The sequence below is a fragment of the Panthera uncia genome, chromosome C2 (assembly GCF_023721935.1).
Source record: "Panthera uncia isolate 11264 chromosome C2, Puncia_PCG_1.0, whole genome shotgun sequence".
Taxonomy (NCBI): Eukaryota; Metazoa; Chordata; class Mammalia; order Carnivora; family Felidae; genus Panthera; species Panthera uncia.
The window spans coordinates 68404894-68425461 of record NC_064810.1 but is presented as its reverse complement, the minus strand read 5'-3'; the positions used below and the strand labels follow the sequence as shown (position 1 = coordinate 68425461).

General features: G+C 46.5%; 1 protein-coding gene across 1 annotated transcript in view; it reads right to left on the bottom strand.

Moving 5' to 3' along the window:
- LOC125921576 (kalirin) overlaps window positions 1-17425 on the bottom strand; it is a 283687-nt gene extending 266262 nt beyond the window's left edge. Inside the window, exons 1-4 of the mRNA XM_049629181.1 lie at window positions 17356-17425; window positions 16633-16757; window positions 12053-12194; window positions 4350-4464 (exon numbers count right to left, since the gene is read on the bottom strand). Of these exons, the coding sequence (XP_049485138.1) occupies window positions 4350-4464; window positions 12053-12194; window positions 16633-16757; window positions 17356-17425 (452 nt within the window). The remainder of the gene's footprint in view (window positions 1-4349; window positions 4465-12052; window positions 12195-16632; window positions 16758-17355) is intronic.
- Window positions 17426-20568: the final 3143 nt, after the last annotated feature.

Here is a 20568-nt window from a genome sequence, read left to right as displayed (position 1 = left end):
CCACACTGCTAGTCTGTGATTCCTCAAAACAAGATGACAGAAAGCATGGAGAAGATCCTGGAGATGGGTGCTCAAAGCCATCAGAGGCACAAAAGGGAAGTTGGAAAAAACTTAATTCCTGCCAAGATGGATCCCAAAAGAGTAAGCAGGACTGTTCCAAACTGTCACACTCCAGGATGATCCTTGGTCCCACGTGATGCCCCCAAATTCCCACAGAGTCCAAAGGAACTAGAAAGCAGTTCTCTCAGGATTTCAGATGTAGACATCATCTGAAGTGAAATCCCAGGCCCTAACTTTTTTAGTGAGCCTGAGAAATGACATGTATGTTAGTGGGGGTAATAGTACTCTGTTTTGAGGTTCTAGATTTTATGATGCATTTTTCCCCCAATATCATAGAAACACAAAATTTGGGGCAAGAAATCTTAGAAATGATCTAATCCAGCCTCCAGCCCAATGGAGGAATTCTTCCTACAGTATCCCTAACAGAAGGTCACCCAGTCTCCAGCTGACAGAAAGCCCACCCACTTTCTCCAGGGGCAGCAGCATTACTGCTGGACAGCTCCCAGGTGGGCAGGTTCTTTCTTCACTTCTACCCATTGATGCAGCAGGGACCATGCCTGCCCCTTCCTCTTTGGGACAGCTCTCCTGACACCTGAAGTCAGGAATCACTGTTCTTCCATTTTCATTCCTGCCAGAAAACATCCTTCAATCCTTCAACTACAGAGACACCCAGTTTGTGGATTCTTCAATACGCGGCTCCCCTGACAATACTCTAAGTGGTCAACAGCATTCTTAAAACGAACTGTCAGAGGTGCACCTGGGTGGCTCAACCAGTTAAGCATCCGACTTCAGCTTAGGTCATGATCTTACAACTCATGAGTTCGAGTCCCGTGCTGGCTCTGTGCTGACAGGTCAGAGCTTGGAACCTGCTTTAGATTCTGTCTCCCTGTTTCTCTGCCCCTCCTCCACTCATTCTCTCTCTCTCTCTCTCTCTCTCTCCCTCCCTCCTTCCCTCCCTCTCTCAAAAATAAATAAACATTTAAAAAAAATTTAAAAGGGGCCCCTGGGTGGCTCAGTCGGTTAAGCATCCGACTTCGGCTCAGGTCATGATCTCGCGGTCTGAGTTCGAGCCCCGCGTCGGGCTCTGTGCTGAAAGCTCGGAGCCTGGAGCCTGGAGCCTGCTTCGGATTCTGTGTCTCCCTCTCTCTCTGACCCTCCCCCGTTCATGCTCTGTCTCTCTCTGTCTCAAAAATAAATAAACGTTAAAAAAAATTTTTTTTTAATTTAAAAATGGACTGGCAGAGTTCAGTATTGCAGAGTTGAATGCAGTGGTCCAGATGTGGCCTGGCCTTCACAGAGGATGGTGGGACTATTTCTTCCCATTCATTTATAAATTACCACAACCATCTGTTTAATCATCTTTTCTAGAATAGTGCCAGAAATGGCCGTCAAGATGACTCATTCCTTAGATTTCAGGATCTTCTTTCATCACTTACTGGTCCTTATTTGCCTGCCTTCTTTTAGCCAGCTCATCTCTTATGCTACCAGCACAGTCATATATTGCACTGCCCTTTATTCTTACTGGTTTGTACAAGGTAGGGAAATATCCAGGTTTTACCTAACTTTACCAAAATATCTTTTCCTGCTCACCATGAACACTCAGTCAGCCTGGCATACAGAGGCTCTAAATATTTGTTAAATAAATAAAGAATGAATGAATGCATGAATAAATAAATGTCAAATGTCACCTACAGATGATTACACCAGTCTGTAGAGCACACTCCACCCCAAAAGGAGCCTGTCTTTTAGCTTCCTGGGCCATGACCCAGAATAGATCATTTCTTCTCATCAGTATCATTGACCTTGTCTAACTATTCATTTTCACAGTTTCCCTTCTTTCCCAAACCTGTGGTTAGCAGAAGAGTGGCAAATATTATCTGACCCACTAAGTTCTTCAGTTTCCCTCCCTAGACTTCAGTGTCTTTAGAACAATTCTGTTCCAGGTTTTGCTTCCAACAGTAGTCATATGTGAACTTGGGGACATGAGTGGCATGACTAGTTGGTAAACTCTGCAGCCTGCCAGGTACTCACACTCCTCCTGAACAAGAGCCCTTGGGACAGAGGTGGCAGAACTCCAAGGAAAATCCTTCCCACTGAAGGCAGCAACAGGAGTCCTGCCCCCCACCTGCCAGAACCTGTGAAGAACCTCTTCTGTTCTCACGGGCAATGCCTGAGACCACCCTCTGAGAGGCAAAGAGCTACCATCTAGTATATTCCTTCAATGATAATGTATTGTTTCTCCTTATCTGTGACCTTCCTTTCAACCCCTCTTGGGTTTCATTCCCCTTCACCCAGCAGAAATCTTTCCTTTTAACTGCTTCCAATCTATTCTGTCCTATCTTTGCTTAACAAATCAGAATGAAGAAAAGTGTTCTTCAAACTCTTTTACCTTCTATTCTGTAGAAGGTAAGTGTACATTAGCTGCAGGGATGTGAAAAACATACCAGAAAGGAAAAAAATATACCTTTCGTATCTCCTGGGACCCCAATTTCTTCTGGCTCTGAAAGAACTAAGAGTTCATCATGGGTCTCCGTGAAAACTTTTCTTGTAAATTGCTTTAGAAAATGCCTGGTTTTATGCCTGATAGTAGTATACTTGGGAAAGGTGCTTTTAAAACTGCTTAGCCCTTAGATGACTAAATTGCTAAATTACCTACATCAATCATGGGTTATTTAGTCCATCTCCTTGCCTCTGAGACAGATGGGAATATTTCTTCTCTCCAAAGACATCCAAGAAAAAAAAATATATTCTAGTCTATTCCTCATCCAAAGACTCTTGCACTCAAGTTTAGAAGTTCTTCTTTGCATAGAACCCAAGTCCCTTTTGTTGGAACTTAAGACCTTTTATCTTTTTTTCCGGTCTCCAGCAGATATCATAAAGAAAAAAAATAGACACATAGACACTATTCAACATCTATTTGTTCACTGCCTGGGGCTCTTCAGGGCTCCCCATTCTATTCAATATCCTCCCAAGCACTTGATGGCTGCTCTTAAAACTCCTTTACCACCTGCCCATCACCATCCACCAATCCCTTTACATTTGTCTCCCTCATAGCACTTCGAGATCTAGCGCTTGCCTCATTTGACACCTGCTTCAAGAACTAATCAGCGCTTGCAACAATTATCCAAGGTCTCCTAGCAGAGGCGGAGCTGAATATGGAGCTCCTGTCTATAATTTACTAATTCTCCTATAAAATGCACAGAGACAAGAAGATTTTGAAGGCCCAAAGTACCACTTCTCATTTGCCACAAGAAACACTTGACAGGCTCCAGCTCCATTAAGTGGCAGAGAACAGAAATCTCTCTGGCCAAGTGCAAGGACAGGAGAGCCCTGGATCAGGAGTCAGGAAGGCAGAGTTCTAGGCCAGCCACTGACACTGATGCCCGGTGAGCAGCTCTCATCCCTACTGACCCTAATTCCTAAGCAGAGCACAACATGTAGTTGCCTAGACAGCTTCTCAGGGCTCTTCCAGCATTCACATTCTGTGATTCTCTGAGTCTACAAAGGCCTTTATTCTCCCTTCTTAAAAGATACAGACCATGGCCTCAACACGTCTCTCTCCACCAGCTCCATGGCCAGCACCACCAGGAAACACTTGGAAACCAATGTTTCTCAACCTGTTAAAATGATCATCGTTCCCTGCCCCAAAAGAACTTTTCTATGCTTCCTTCCTCAATTGTCAAGTCAATGAAAATTTAATGCCGTGAATATATTGTATACCTTTTTAGGTACCGTATATATACCTGTGCTTAATACATAAAAGGACAGGTTTTTGCTACCCCCCACACCAAGAACCAATTTTCATCCTCCTTAGAGACAATATTAACCCTGCTGAAAATGTGTCATCTAGATTGGACTGAGGGCTGAGTCTAACTGTATGATTCAAGTGGGGTTATTTGTCCCAAACTCCAAAAGCCATAAACCATATTCACAAGCTGTAAGTTTTGAAAACAATCCATTGCACAAGCCAAGGTGGACTCAGCTAACTTCCTACTTCCCTAAGGAAAACAGCAGCTTCCCACCCTCTTCCTCAGGCCACAGAGTCTCCATTCCAGGGCCTGTCCTGGTCCTCACCTCTGCCCAGGGCTCCTACTCCATTCATATGGATCCCAGCAGTAACAATGGGAATGATGAGAACAAGGTGAACAATGGGTGACATTGTTCCAGGAATAATTAGAATCCACTCCAAGGGCAGAAACAACTGCCCGGGCTGGGATGGAGGCTCATTCTAGCTCACTCACACGAGCCCAGCTCCCCACTCCCCGGCAGGATATTCCCCTTCACCTTACCTTGGCACGCTGGCCAAATAGGTCACGAGTTTCCGCAGGTCTTCCTGTCTTATTCTGTCATGATTGCTGCGAGCAGGGAAGGTCAGAATGGGTCCACCTCGCTTATCACGGCCCCCTGTAGGGAGGAAGAGGAGGGCGGTTAAGAAAACCAGCTGGAAAGCATGCTGCACAGAAAAAAGAATTCCATCTGAGTGCTGGATGAAACAGGCAGAAATATGGTGCCCGGAGAAATGCAGTCACTGGTTAGGTGAAGGGTATGGAGTTTGGGTGTAGCTAACATGTGTAACCTTGGGCAAGACTTTTTGACTTCTCTGACACCTCATTTGCAAAGTGCACCTGAAAATAATGATGAGCATCTTACAGGGTTGCCACAAGGACTGATGGGGAAGCACTTTAAAACATAAAGCTCTCCACAACTGTGAGATGATAATGAAGGTGGTGGTGACTGCTCTCATTGAGAAAACAAGCTATCGAATGTGTTATGGTCTTTGAAAATTTAACCTTCAATTCACTTCTCTTTGCAGACCTCTGTGAGGTAGAAGTGCTTAAGATGAACTGACTACTGTAGTGAGAAACCCTTAAAGCATCCATCCAGGACATCACTGCTGGGAGATTTTCAGATTCATAGAAAAGATGTTAAGTGCTTTCTACACAGTCAAGATTCCACCCCTGCCTGTCTGCCTGCCTGAGGTACCACCTGTCACTCCTGCTAGAGGAGTACAGGAATCTTGATCAGAAACAAGGATGCTCAAGGTCTTAATCATGGCAAATGCATATGTACACACTATGATTATAAATGTTTTCTAAATATCACATTAAAACAAGCAGGAAGGAGTATAGTGAAATGATGATCATTGTTGCTATTAGACAGCTGGGATTTTACATGGTTGCTTTTTCTTCTTTTTTCTAAACTTTCTTTTCACTATTTATTATAGGGTTTAAAGATTTATCCTTTAATGGGTGCTATGATTAGGAAGCAGGGCCAAGTTTCTCAGGAGGGTCACAGAGGACAAAGCTAAGGTACATCCTTACAGGCACTGGTTATTATGCACAGAAAACCCCTGTCATGATCACAGACTCTTGCACACATCCCAGGCAGCTGCCTGACATCCTCCAGAGTGGGGACCACAAGGGGATACAATTCAAGAAGGGGGAGGAAGTGGCATGGCCATCACCAATACTAGAAAAGAAGCTTAAAGCTCAGCCCTCTGAATAAGGAGCTCTTCAAGGAAAGGCAGAGCCTCCCAGAGTCCCCACCCAAGTGTGAGTTCATGAATAATGTTTCCCTCTGATTGTGGGGTCCAGAAGCCATACAGACAGAAGGGAAGCTCGACAAACAAAACCTAAACCACTCCAGGATACTCCTGAGGAGGAAATAGGAAGACTGCAAAGAGAAAAGGATCAAACAAGATCAGGCCAGTGAGGGACGTGCCCTGATGAGAAAACATTTCAGCAGTACCACCCCCACTTCCAGCCCCACAGCAGGGCGATCTGTGTAGACACACCACAGTGTGGGACCTGGGCCCCTAGCTCCAGACCTTCCATACCATGGGCCCTGGTTCTTTATATGAAAAACCACCCCAACTCATCTACCTTGGAAATGATCCCCATTTCCCAACTGCCTTCCACATGAGGAAAAGGAAGCAGAGGATTAAATGGAAGGTTTCCCTGTGGGACCCAAGGAATTTAACAAAAATCCCCTACCCCTGGACAAGCAGAGCAAGACTAATTCCATTTTGTGCTACACCCACCATCTCATGTATAACCCCCACATGACCTACTTATTGCTTAAGACACCCCCACCCTAGTCAAGCCGCTGAGCACACCCTTACTGGAAACCGCTCATTTAGGAATGCGGAACCCCTAACCGCCAAAGAATGTAAACCCCGCCTTTTGCTCGCCAAACTTGCGCGTCAATTCTGACCAGAGTGATAGGCTAGTTCAAATAGTTACTATAGGGTAAATTGTAATTCAATTGGCCACCTGCGTGTGGACTGACATGAATGTGCAACTTTCTGTGTGTGTTACAATCTCATTGGCCACCGGCCCCTATAAAACTGCTACGCCTCTTAACCTAGGGGTCCAAGTCCCTGCTCCGCTGTGTCGGGTATACTCGGGCCCAAGCTCCAGCTTGCAAATAAACCCTCGTGCGTTTGCATCGGTATCGGCTCCTTGGTGGTCTCTTGGATTCGAAATCGGGGGCATTACGTCCCAAAAGCTGGGAGCATCTCTTGTACCCACAACCTTCCTCTCTAGCCATGAACCATCCTAAGGATTTTCACTCTTGGGTGGTTTTAACTGCAGTTGTTGCCTTTCTTCCTGATTTTCCGTAGACACAGTAGAGCCATGAGAACATGGAGTGCCAAGACTGGCTTGTTTGGCAAAGACTCACTACGGACTTTGTAGGACTGTTGGAACTGTCCTTCCTGAGCTAGAGCTAGTTCTGCCCTTGGAAATAAGAGTTTCATAAATATGGCTGGGGAAGGTTCCAGATGGCAGAGGAGAGGGAGGGAAAGGAGAAAGCCTGGGTCAGGGCAGCCCGGTCCCTTCAGTAAAGCATGGAGAAGGATTCAAGAGGGGGCAGCAGGATCAGCCAGGTGTTTCTCAGAAAGGAGATGACCTTGCAAGTGTGTAGGAAGCAGAGGAGGAAGGGGCATAGTGAAAGAGAATCACTGTGCTGGAAAGAGTGGGACAATGGGTAGAACAAGGCCTCAGAGCCGGTGCAAGAAGAGGGGTCCTGTCCCCTTCTCTGAAGCAGGCTGATACAACTCAGAGAGGGGGGAGGAAACAAATAAATGAAGGAGTGGGAGAAATTCAGCCTGCCTGGGGGACACTACACTTTAGGTGAAATAGCAAATGAGGTCACCTGTCAAGGATCAGGATAGGTTCGAGGTGCTGGGAGAAAGGGGAGAAGACCATCACTGATCAGTGTCCCAAGAGAATGAACAGCAGGACTGTGTATGAGGTAGGCTAAAAGGAATGAGGCAGGGAACTGGGACACAGTGAGACCTCTTTTGGGAGGTCTAGCCATCGTATCTATGTTAGGTTCTAACCTGAGTGAAGGCAGAATAAAGCTAATGCATGCATAAGTGGAGAGGGCCCAGTGCAGGTAGGAAATGTCCTACTGGATCATGAGTTCCCAGAGAAGAGGGGACAGATGTTTTGCTCATCTGAAATCCATCCTTTCCCAACTTATAGGAGAACACCAGAAAGGGTCAAAGGTAAGAGGCTAAGTCCATGGATGCACATATCAAGGGTTAAGGTCGTAGATATTCATGGCCTAAATAAGGAGGTGGAAAACTTTGGTGCCAAGGAGGCTGAGAAGCCATGAAGGTGTAGGATTGGATGGATAGTTGATATGGTGCTGAAATTACAGAGCGTGATACACAGGGATGAAGAATGAGAATCCTCCCTGCTGAAGTCAGTGTGCATTATGGAGGTGGATCCCAGAGGGTATGAGACACAAGTAGCCAAGTTTTGAAAAGGTGCTGGTATTCCTTTACTCATCACATTCCTGCCGTGGGCCTGCACACGTGAGGCTTTGTTGCCAGGAGCTACAGGACAGGTATAAAGAGGATAAAGAGGGAGGGGAAGTCTGATGTTCTAGAAGTAGCACTGATCCCCTTCCAGAGAGGCAGGGCAGGGTAGGGTTGGGGAAGAGGCAAGACCAAAAGCAGGGACCATTAGGGCTTCCCTGACTGAGCCAGAGGAACAACGCTGCTCAAAAATTTTCAGGGGGTATCAGGCTCCAGTTAGGGCAAGTGGGGAAGGTGGGGGATGGTGGGAGAAGAAAAATACATTGAGGGCATCATACCAAAATTCTGGCCCATGTAACAATAGTTAGCAAGATGTTAATGGATACACATGATTTCCTTAAGGGAATGAAGTTATTCTGTAGTTTGGGAGATGCTTTCATGCGTTTAATGGGCATGTGCTTTAATGGACACAGCAAATCTCCATGAGGTGGCTATAATATGCATTTCCCAAACTTATTTAAGCATAGGACCCCTTTTCATTTTTTTGAGGACCATCTTGTGGGACTGCTGTTTTATGGAACATACTTTGAGAGACACAGGTCCAGGATACAAGACTGTACCACGGCAGCATGAAATTTCCCTGGGAACATAGAGAACATTGCTGGTGGGAGATCAGGAGGCAGAGAGACATCAGGGGGTGGCCAAAAGGAGGGTGTGAGTGCACAAAATGATAATAGGGGTGAAATAAGCCCTATACAAGCAGATTGGATAAAAGGCATAAATGGGTGCTTGTGAGTGGGAGGCATATGCACTCAGAGGAAGCCAGAGAGGGCAAAGGGGGAGCCCACAGGTTGTGAGTATAGAGCAGGACCACCAGGCTGGAATGACAGAGGCTCCCTAAGGCACAGCCAAAGAACCTGTCTCACACACACGTGCACACGCCCACACACAGAAGCTGTTGGGCTGCACTGGATTATTCCAAATGTGCGTTCCCATGGCAGCACGCTTTCCTTTGCCCTGGCCATGCTGCGGGCAGGAGGAGAGGAGGAAAGGAACAAGAGACAGTTCGTTTCTCTGGTCACCACCTTCCTTCTCAGAAAGAAATACAGCTGCTACACTGTATTATTTAATTCTGGTTTCTTTGTTTTGTTTTATTCTTGTGTTTTGTCTTTTAAAAGCTCAGTATATAAGAGGCTTTATTGGTTTGTTTCTGGGTTTTTTTGTTTTGTTTTTGTTTTTTGTTTTTGTTTTTAATGCAGCCAGCTGTCTCCCTAGCATCCTCAGCATCCTTCTCAGGCATGGGAAGACAATGTCCCCTAAGCCCAAAACTCCTGGCACCACGTGCAGATGAGTAAGACGCACCCCAGGCTGGTCAGCCCACATCAGTTCAAGGGAGCGAGCTGCACAGCCCCAGCCCCCTCGCTCCTGCTCTGGGAAGCATCTACCTGCCTCATGCTGGACTGTCTTCCTGGCACATTGTTTCTATGTTCTCCCTTAGGACAATTCTATCTAGTTGGGAAGGTTTTTTCTAGGGCTGGCTGAGCTCTGCCTCGGGGCTCCAACTGAATTCACATGGGAAAAAATAAGCCATGAACAATCAAACAAGGGTCCCCATGTCAGAGTTTACTGTATCTGCACTCATATGCCCTGAACTGATGCAGAACAGGATGGTGTTCAGAGGCTCTACACTAAAGCAAGGCAGGCCTCCTGGAGGAGGCAAAGTGGGCACTTACTTGGGAAAAACAGAGGCTCAAAATGGCAGAAAGTGTGGGTAAAGCACTGCAGGTAGAGGAAGTTTGGGAACAAGAGATATGGGAGGATTAGCAGGAGACCCAGGGGACAGGAAGGACATCAGGTTAGATGAAGCTCTGGGCCCTAAAGAAGAAAAGATCTGATTGAGCTCTACTTGGGAGTAGAAAGTAAACAATAGAGGCTGTGGGCAATGTCCTACAGCCAGGCTCTGGGCAGCAGCAGAAGTCAGGGGCCTAGCACTGCCCAGCAGCCCTCAGGACCTCCACACAAGGTCCTCCCACATGTTCAGCAAACACTCAGATCCAAGCTTACAAAGACTTTGGAGGTTGCCTTACCAACCCCTCTACCCGTAATCGCTGCCACATGATCCTGCCAAGGGCTGTTCAGCCTGTGTTTCAACATCTGCAGTGACAGGGGTTCACTACCTGACAAGGTAGACAAGCCCCTAACGCTAATGGAGAAAGGCAGCTTCTTGGTCAATCTCACCTAGCAGCAACAACAATAAAACACTGGTATCACTATTACTACGGAGTACCTCTAGTACCTTACATACTCCCATCTCATACTTTGCTCTCACATCCCATCTCCACATTCTGAATCATCAGTCTCTCACCTTCCCTCTCAGCAGGTGGAAGACACCTGCCGCTTGGTTTCACCTCCCTCTAAACCCCTCCTCACTCTCCCTTCTCTTCATTGTGTCTGTTGCCCATCATCCAGGCCAGTAGCACCTATGATGTGCAGCCATGCCCTGTGGGACTGTACTCACTTCTTCCCTGTGATTCTACCACCACTCCTTGTGGACAATCAGGATCATCCAGAAACAAATGCTCAGTCCACAAGGCATGAATGCTTGTGATCCTCGGTGGGGCACTGCCATCATCCCAGCCCCCGCTGGAGATTCTACAAGGGAAGTCTACAGAACTCAAGAACTGGCACCCAGAGTGATGCTGGTGCACCTGTAGCTTGCCTTCAATTACATCACAGGCCACCAAACTTTTCTTAAAGCTCCAGATAGTAAATATTTTAAGCTTATGACTATCTGGACTCTGATAAAATTACTCAACTCTGCGATTGTAGTTAGAAAGCAGCCATTGGGGCATCTGGGTGGCTCAGTTGGTTAAACTGCTGACTCTTGATTTCATCTCCGGTCATGATCTTACAGTCCATGAATTGGAACCCTGTGCAGCACTCTGTGCTGACAGTTCAGACCCTGCTTAGGATTCTCTCTCTCCCTCTCTCTCTGCTCTTCCCCCCACTCATGTTCTCTCTCTCTCTCTCTCTCTCTCTCTCTCTCTCTCTCTTTAAAATAAACAAAAAAACTAAAGGAAGAAAGCATCCATTCACACTACCTATAGCGGGCTGAATAGTGGCCCCCCCCCCAAAAAAAAAAATATCAGGTCTTAATCCCTGGAACCTGTAAATGTTACCTTATTTGGAAAAAGCACCTGCAGATGTAACCGAGTCAAGGATCTTGATATGGGAAGATGAGCCTGGCTTAAATGACTGGGCCCTAAATGCAGTTACAGGTATCCTGTAAGAGGGAGGCAGAGGAAGATGTGCCACAGACAGAAGAGGAGAATAAGTGTGACCACAGAGACAGAGATGGGAGTGAATGCTGGCAGCCACCAGAAGCCAGAAGAGGCAAGAAGTGAGTTCTCCCATAAGAGCTTCTGGAAGTAGCACAGCCTTGCTGACAGCTTGATTTCAGACTCAGTAAACTGACTTCATGGCCTTCAGAACCATGAGACAATGAATTTCTGTTGCTGTGTGCTACCAAATTTGCGGTAACTTCTTACAGCAGCAATAGGAGACTAATACTGCCTGAACAAATGCACATGGCTGTGTTCCAGTAAAATTTTACTTATAAAAACAGGTGGCTGGCCCACCAGCTATAGTTTGCTGACCCCTGAATCAGACAGTAAAAGATGCAGGTGCACAAGATGGGTTGGAGAGAAAAGTTGGAAATAAATATTTGGAAGTCATTACTCAGAAAAGTAAACGAATGGATATAAACATTCACTTGAGTTCCCTTTGCCAGGAAGGAGAGATAAAGAGGAACCAGAAAAAAATGTTAATGTCCTCTCTGTGATCCAGTCAGAGATGAACCCAAATGAAACCTCTGGGAATGTGTGAGGTGAACAGACTCCTCCAACTGGACCATCTCCCACAAGGACCTTAGTGGTGCATGAGGGACCTCACAGGCCTGGGATGGTGGGGTGAGGTAAGGTGTATGTGTGGGGGCTGTGAGGTGAGAGGCACCCACCTGTGGTGGTGAATGTCGTCCAGAGCACCCAGCTAGGATCAGAGCTCTCCCTCCTCTTTCTGCCTGCCTCTGGAGCAAGGATGCAGCCAGGGGCTCCTGAGTGCCACCCCATCCCCCACTTCTCTCTCACACACCAAGAAGTGACTGCTAGCATGCACACGTACACACACTCCTCCAGGTCTCTTATAGAGCAAAGTTCCACAAACACTCACCAGACACGAAGGCCACTTTTTCCTTTAGGATGGGAAGGACATCAGAAGCTTTCAAACCATCATTCCGAAAAGATCCTGTGGGATGACAAAACAGAGGAATCAGGGTGAAAGAGGCCAACTGGCTGAATCCCCGGGTACCCCCCTCCGCGGCCCAACGTTATCATGCGCCAAAAAGTTGTGCCTTGTTCAGGTGCTACAGCCCAGCCCAATGGAGCAGGAGAGGGTCCACAACAGGAAGGACACTTCCACATGATGCCAGGCCACGCAGGTGTCCCTTCCAGGGAAAGGATGGTCCAAGTTGCCCCCACCACATATACAAAGCTCCGTGCCTGGCAGGCAACAACCACAAGCCCTGCTGCTGTGAGCAACTTGATGATGGGGCTTTTTAAAAGCCACTTTTGTACCTCTTTGCCTAGCATGGTGTCTGGTACACAGTAAGCACTCAGTAAACATCTATGGAACAGGTTTATTAATATCAAGATGGACTACAATGCCCTAAATAATTGTTTATTGCTTTTCCTCTATCTGGCACAGTGACTTTTAGTCTTCATTGTACAAATGGGAAAAGTGAACCACAATATCCCCAAGTGGGAAGCTAAGTTGAATGCAACAGCCTTCTTCTTCCTCCCCCTCAATGTCACCCTCACCAGTCCACAACAGACAGGAGGTGGGGAGACACCAATCTCCTGGGAAGGAAACACACTCCCTTCTCCAGCAACACATTCTCTGCCTAAATTTCACTTCTCAGCTGCAAAGTCCCTTCTGGGGTCCAGCTGACTTCCTCTTAGGGGGTGGGAGGCAGAGGCCTGGGGCTCACATAGAATGGAATATAATGATGTGCCTGGAGAAACAGCCTCAAAGGCAACCCAGCCCAGTGTGAGTGCAAGGTGTGTGGGAAGACAAGCCTCAGCACACAGGCACAAAACCCCAGGCCAGCCCACTGTGCCCCCACATTTAACCCGACCACCCACAAGCACTCTCAGGGAGAGCCAGCCCACACTCTGTGAGCTATAACTGGAGCCTCTGCTGTGTATTGCACACATGGACCCCAGAAGAGAAGAGGTTCTGCGTCGGCTCAGTGAAACAGAACCAGAGCCCATGGACACCTGCTCCAGTGCCTTTCTCCACTTGGCTTACTCCCATGTGGTCCCAATCTGACAGTCCACAGAGAAATGTACTGGGGAGGATGGTCCCACTCAGGACTGTCTCAACCTCTAAACATTGACTGTTTCAAGAGACGCACCTGGGAATTCTGGCAACAGCCCAGGATTAAGATCACTGCCCTAGGGAAGGGAAAATGAGCCAGTTGTATACTCAACCAGAGAGGAGGAGAGATGTGTCCTCAGAATGCCAGTTTCCACGGTCAGGGGTTATATCCTAACTCCCAACAAATTTCCAACGTGTCTTTGACCATTTCACCTATTTCTTCTTCATTTTTCACTAAATGAAGACAGTGAGCCTCTTTATTCATCATTTGCTTCTCTTCATAAGCTGGCTCAGAGTGCCTGATTCTAGAATAACCAGCCACAAGGCTCACTTTGAGACGGATGTGAGCAACAGAAGAAAGAAAACACCATAAAAAAGAAAGCTCTAACTATAAGCATTGTTTTATACTTATTATCCTTAGTTTGTACAGATATTTACGCTCTGACCTTATGTCCAACACAGAAAAACTATGAAATCTCACTAGTAGAAACTGCTTAAGATCAATATAAATGATTACAAAATTTACAAATAGATACATAGGGTTTTTTCATCTTCACACAATAAGATGCTTGGGCTTCCTTGGTGGAAAAAAGTCCTATCAGTCTTTACCAACTAGACAAGGATCATATTGAGCTAATGCATGAATTGTTTGTGTAGAACGATGCCTTTGCATTAAAATAGCTATTTTCTTTTTTAAAATTAATTTATTATTTCTTTAAGTTTATTTATTTTGAGAGAGAGATCGATCAAGGGGGGGAGGGGCAGAGAAAGAGAGAGAGAGAGAGAGAGAGAGAGAGAGAGAGAGAGAGAATATCAAGCAGGCTCCACACTCAGTGTGAAGCCTGATGTGGGGCTTGATCCCATGACCACAAGATCATGACCTGAGCCGGAGCCAAGAGTTGAATACTCAACCAACTGAGCCACCCAGGTGCCCCTAAAATAGCCTATTTTTATATGTGAAATACACCTTTGTATCCATCAATTTTAAAACATTCTCCCCCATATTACTACATTTACTATTAATTTCTGTAGGAAAAAAATTTAATAAGAAAAGTTAAACTTCAGTCTTTCAAGTTATTTACAAGTTCAAAACAAGCAAGGCCCAAACGAATGAGATTTCACTGTATGATGAGAATCCACATAACCCTCTTTTCTCCTAAACTCCTGTCTTGTTTTTCCCACTGCTTTTCCTCTCTCTTACTTCCCTTTAAGTGTACAGATGGCTCTAATTCCACGAAGTCCTCAGGCATTAAGGAAAAGCATGGAATTTGCTACAATGGAAGCAAAAGGTTCCCTATACTAACCTCTCATCGCTCCCATGCATGAAGTGAGAGCAAGAGGGAGCTCTGAATTCCATCCCTCACACCCCATTCATCATGCCCCATCTCTTCCTTCTCCCCTCCAGACTCCAGGGCCTAAGAGAAAGGCTGGGGCTTGTCCATGCAGCTTGCAACCACTGGCCAGAGTAAATGTCTGTATCTTGGGTTGGGCTGGTTGGTCTAAGATTCCTAGGGCTTCCTTTTCCCAGGCTAGTCTTCCCTGATTTGGTTCAGAGACAGCTGAGTTATCTCCCAGGTTGTGAGTCTACCATAAGAAAACCTGAAGTGTCTGGATTTATAAAATCCTTAAGTAGGAAATAATCGTTTGCAACAACAACAAGATTTTTCACATTATAAAAGGATTTGCTCCAGGGTCTCTTTAAATAAAACTTGCCTTAATGGTCTGAATTAGTTTTTCACTTGCTAAAAATTGAATTACAAACAACTTTTCAACAATATATGCATTATGTAAAGCCAAGTAGAGCTAAACTAATTAGCTCAGCAGCTCAGAAGTTGGTGACCTTGAGTAGAAAACCTATTTGCACCAACTGAGGGTCCTGTGTATCAATTCCCCCAGGCCCTTGTGAAACCAGCTGTCAGCATCTATAATAAAGGGGAAGTCCACTGAAAACTAACTCAAACAGGACCAATGAAATAGAAACATGGTTTCACTATCAGGTACATGTCTGGGCAGACTCATAGAAAATGTTCAATAAACATTTGATGAAAGGATAAAGAAATGAATGAAATGGTAACCCTTTCTCAAATGACATGCACAAGGTCACAGGCCTCATCTGTCACGCGAAGTGCTGGTGATCTGGGTAGAGGACCTCCAGGGTCCCACTCAGCTCCGATAGTCTGAGATGTTTTAAACTTTTCTTCATATTTATTGGCCTTTAAGATCCTCAGATTATCAGATCAATATGCTTTGAGAGAAAGCGCTGGGAACAAAGTCCCTAACAAGGTTCAGTGTGTTTTTGGGAAGATAAAACAACCCTTCCCTGACCTCCCAGCATATTCTTTTCTAGGAGTCAGCTTAGGGATTGGGATGCCTAGGACGCATCACCTCGTCCTGTGGACGGCCTAAGTTACCAAAGTGGAAGGCTAGTGATGGAAGAACGTCTGTGAAGCATACATAGCTTGAAAGAGGCAAGTTATTTGTATCTCTGAAGTTGCTGTCTCTGATACAAGGTATATTTGATAATAGCACTATTAGACTACAAACTCTAGACCAACTGTAGATTAGCTTTCCCCTTTAAAAGGAAAGCCTGTTGAAACAGTAGGTCCCTTGCTAACTCTAAAGAAAGCCTGAGAAGCAATGAAAGTCCCTGTGCCCTTTGGAGTTACTGCAGGGAAAAAAGAATCCGAGGGCACCCTCACGGACCTGACCCAACGTCAGTTTCGTGCTTTCTCTTAAGGACAAAGGCATGCTTCGATGGCATTCAGCACACATCCCACCCCATTTGTGTCCTGCTGCTGTCAGAATTACAAGCCTGCTGTTTGGTTAATTAGCAAAGTTGAAATGCTCTGCATCTATTAGGGAAGTAAAAATTACCACTGCCATCTCCCCAGGATCTCCAGCATGGGACTTCTCCAAGCCCCACTTTTGCCTCCTCCTCCCTCCAAATGTGTTAGGCTTACATCGCTGCTGCCTGTTCCTCTTCACCTCTTCCTAGTCAGGCTTCCCCATGCGGGAAAGTGCCCATCTCCTTCACTCTGGGCCCCAGCCTCTGCAGGGCCCCACATGGCAACAGGAGGACTGGCCCTTGGGTCATAGTCCCAACCCCCACACCACCCCCATCTGTCATTTCATGGCTCCAGGATGGCAGTGAGCACCCTAGGGCAGCTGGGTGCCTTGTGCTCCATGCTAGCCTCCCCTGGCAACCCTGATTTCAACAAGTGAATACACAAACAGCTAACTGTTGAGCATTTGGAGGTGCAAGCTGCCAGGGTACCCACGGATTGCTCTCTATTTCCTTTTGGTTCTCAGCCATACCCCCTTAATGTGCACTTACTTAGAAGTTACTGTTAAGTTTTCTAATATTGTCTCATTGCCTCGAGTGGGCCTGAACCTGTTTCATCAATGCTCAGGTAGGCCTCCACTTCCTCTTTCCAGTCCATGCCTGTATGTCCAGCATGGGAGCCTCGATCAAAGTGGCCCTGAATCACTGACTGATCTGCTGCACAGAAGACATTTGGTTTGCAGTTGAGAGTTCCAAGAGCTCTTGGGACCAAGCCTTACTTTGGGTATAATTTGGACTGCTTCCTATTCCCAGAGTCATTCTTTCATCAATTCTTTATTGAGCACCTATTATGTGTGAGGCCTTATGTGAGGTGTGGAGGTACTTAGATAAATAGGCAATGGACCCTGCTCTCCAGGGGGCTTGCAGGCAGAGACAGACAGATATGTAGACAGGACAATGAACTGTTATTAGAGGCAGGACATCATCTGTACAGAATATAAGGGGCCTCAAAGGAAAGGTCTCCTAAAGGTGAGTCCTAAAGCCCTGCTACTCAAAGTAACAAGCATCACTTACCAGCTAGAACCTTGCTAGAGATGGAAAATCTAGGTCCCACCCCAGCCCTACAGAATCAGAACCTGCATTTTAACAAGAAACCCCAGTGATTCATATGCATGTTGCATTTACAGAAATCTATACACTAAAGTATGTCTTTCTATTCCAGAATTGCCTCAGAGGCATAGATCCATAAAAACATCCTTCTAGTCTAAATAGAACTTCTAAAATATAATCTAGTGCTACCCACCACCCCTCCTACCTCCACTGTGAGAAGACCTCTCACCACCGCCCAACAATTCCAAAAAGTCAGCCACTATCCTGGAACCCATCACCCAGACTCAGTTCTGCAATAAAAAAACCATTGAGGAAATAGATAACTTTCCCCTCCAGGGCACCAAGACTGGACCATGTCTTGTGTTTTTTGGCACTAGGAGTGGTTATGAATAACACCTGTCCAAACTGCTCAGAATTTTGGTAGCTTAAACAACTCTCTCAGGCATCAGATAGTTTAATTTCACAACAAATCTTCCTCACTAACCCAATCCTCAGATCCCTGCTTTCTCTAACTGCTGTCAGTACTATACATACATTTATAGACCAAGACGCCATCTCCAAGATGACCCTGGAGAGCAGAGGAGCCAGTCGGTTTATGCCTCTTCAATGCACCTGCACTCCCACCCACAAGGTACAAAGCACTGAACACTGGGCAATACTGGATGAGAAGCAGAGGAAAGAAAGGTGCCCACACCCTAGGGAGCTCCATGTCTAATGAGAACACAGTGCAATTCTCTCCCTCGGAGGGGAGACCCAATTTTTGCCCTCTGAGAGTTTCCAGCCTAATAAAATACCTAGTGCCCAATTCCCCTGAGACCAGGATGCTACCAGACTTTGTATGAAAAACGATTTAAGATTCTGAGGTTCTGACAAAGACCCTCCCACGCTCCCCCAGCCTGGCTGCCCTATATCTCCTGTATCCTAATTATTTGTGCCATTACCTACTACCTTACCCAAACAGAAACCTGGGAGGCCTTCTAGACTTCTCCCACTCCTACATCCCAAATATCAGTTCAGTGCTTGGTTCTGCTGATTCTACCCATTCAATCTTTCTGGAATCCATCATTTCCTCCATGCAGTTTCTCTGACCTTCTCCTCAAGTGGAACCATCCCTGACTGTGCCTCCTCCTCTCTCTCTCCTGAAAGTCATTTCTATGTTTTCATTCTTTTCACCATTAACAGATTCTGAAACCCTGGAGGCAGGGACCATGTCTTACTCTTTGCCTTACCTTAACACTCAGCACACAGTGCCTGTCATGCAAAAAAGGCTCCAGATATACTGGACAAAACCAAGCATACACAGGTGCTAGAGGACTGAGAGCAAGAGTGGGGAGTAGGAGGTGATTCATCAGGGGGATGGCTCCCCTGAGGAGGTGATCTTTGAACCAGGGTTTGAGTAAGGGTAGGGCCACAGAACAGTGTCCTGGTGGCAAGCAGCAAATGCCACAGCAGAGAGGAGGGGCGAGCTGACCCTGTGCCAAAGATGGAGAGAGCTTACGGGGTGAACAGAAAAGTAGGATGAGGGAGTGATGGAAAAGAGGGCATGGATATGGTGGCTGAGCTCCATGATCACACTCTGAACTGATATCTCAGTAGGGTGGGCTCCTGGGAAGGCATGAGCAGAGAAGTGGCTGCAAGTGCCATTGGAAGCTCAGAGAGCTGGGACTGCAACAACGCAGCACAGGCCAGAGCTAGGTGGAACCTGGCTGGTCCTGAAGGAAGGCTGTGGTTCCAGAACAGAGCTGGAGCCAGGAGGCTCTGACCCCAAACCCCGTATCACATTCTGCTGTGCAAAAGGTGGGGGAGGATGGGACATGTGGCCCTTGCTGAGGTGGGTGCTGGAATATGAGGACGGGGGCCACTAGAACTTTGTCTCTTTTTATCTTCTGAAGTTCCAAGAGAGGCAGGAAGAATGCTTATCTGTGAGGTACCTGATGTGAGCTGCCAGGCCAGTAGGAGGCTGGGAGTTTGAGTAAGACCATAATAAGATGCAATGTGGCACTGAATCATAAAAGGAAGAGACTTAAGGATATGATCCCTTATGTGTAGGACTAGATGGGCAAAGCCCTGGGAGAAGACACTGTCAGTACAGCTGTGGATGGGAAGGAAGGGATTGGTGGGTGGGAGCGATTATCTTCATTCCCCTCACTATCCCTTCTCTCCCTCACCTCTTTCCTTTATTATCACAAGAGAAAGAGAGAGGGGTGGCAAGAATGAGAGGAAATGGGTAAGAGCAAGAGAGAAAGAGCTGTTGAGAAACACACACACACACACACACACACACACAGAGATGGAGGTGAATGTCTTGTCTCCTCTTTACAGATGCTAACAAGCTATTGAGGAAACTGGCTGTTGGAAAACTCTTCCAGAGACTATAAATATATTCCTTAGATCTCTAGTTAAAACAACTGCCACTGAGGCAGGAAGTGTGTGCTAAGAGGAAGGAATAAATCTGGTAAAGAAAGAGACTGGGCAGCTTTGTGTCAGCAACAGAACACACTGTGCAGTGTGGAGCTCCACCTGCCTTGCCCCACCTGGGGATCCATCTGCCCACAGCACAGCCTCGGTCCCTCAACACTGACACCTGCAAATGTCAAACCAGCCTCAGCAGCAACCTCCCTCACTTTTATGGGAGGAAGGACAGTGTAGCAGAGCTCTCCTCCTCCCAGGCACTTCTAAGAGAAGGACATTCACAAGCCTCAGCTAATCTGATTTCAACACAGAAAGGAGAAGGGAAAAAACAAAGACAAGGGCTCCTCTTTTGGCAAATGCTAAATACTAAGCTTTTCCAAGCAAACTGACTAGGTCTCATGCAGCGGTCAGGAACTTGAGATGACAGTAGCCAGACTGGGTAGTCATTACACCAGGGAGAAGCAACGTTTACTTTCTCTGAAGTCTGATTTGCATTTGTTCATCAGTCCCCACAATGACCATTTCCTGCCCTGTGCTATGATGAGCTGGGTATCTTGCCCAGGGTGCCTTCCCCGACACCTCCCCTGCCCAGGCTATGCTGGCTCCTCCTTCTCTGTCTGTCACATGGCAGACCCCTCACTGTTGTGTCATCTCCACTGCAACATCTGGATCCCTTTCGAGACCCTAAGCTCCAGAGGTCTGGGCTGGGTGTTTATATCTGTATCTCCAATTCCCAGTACACAGCTTGTGCTCAGGAATGCCCCAGGACAGATTCTTATTCACCCACAGTGCCATGATGCCCTCCACACAAATGATGCTTACTGACTGCTGTGCCTCTTTCTCCCCCAGGCCTTCTCCCCTGCCTATTTCTATCCCATCTTTATCTTTTTTCTCTCTCTGGCTTCTGCATGAACTCTAATTGTGGCCAATTTCAATATTAACTTTCTAAAGTCAATATTAGATATAAAGGCCTGGTTAATGGGCTACTTTTGAAGAGCAAAATTTT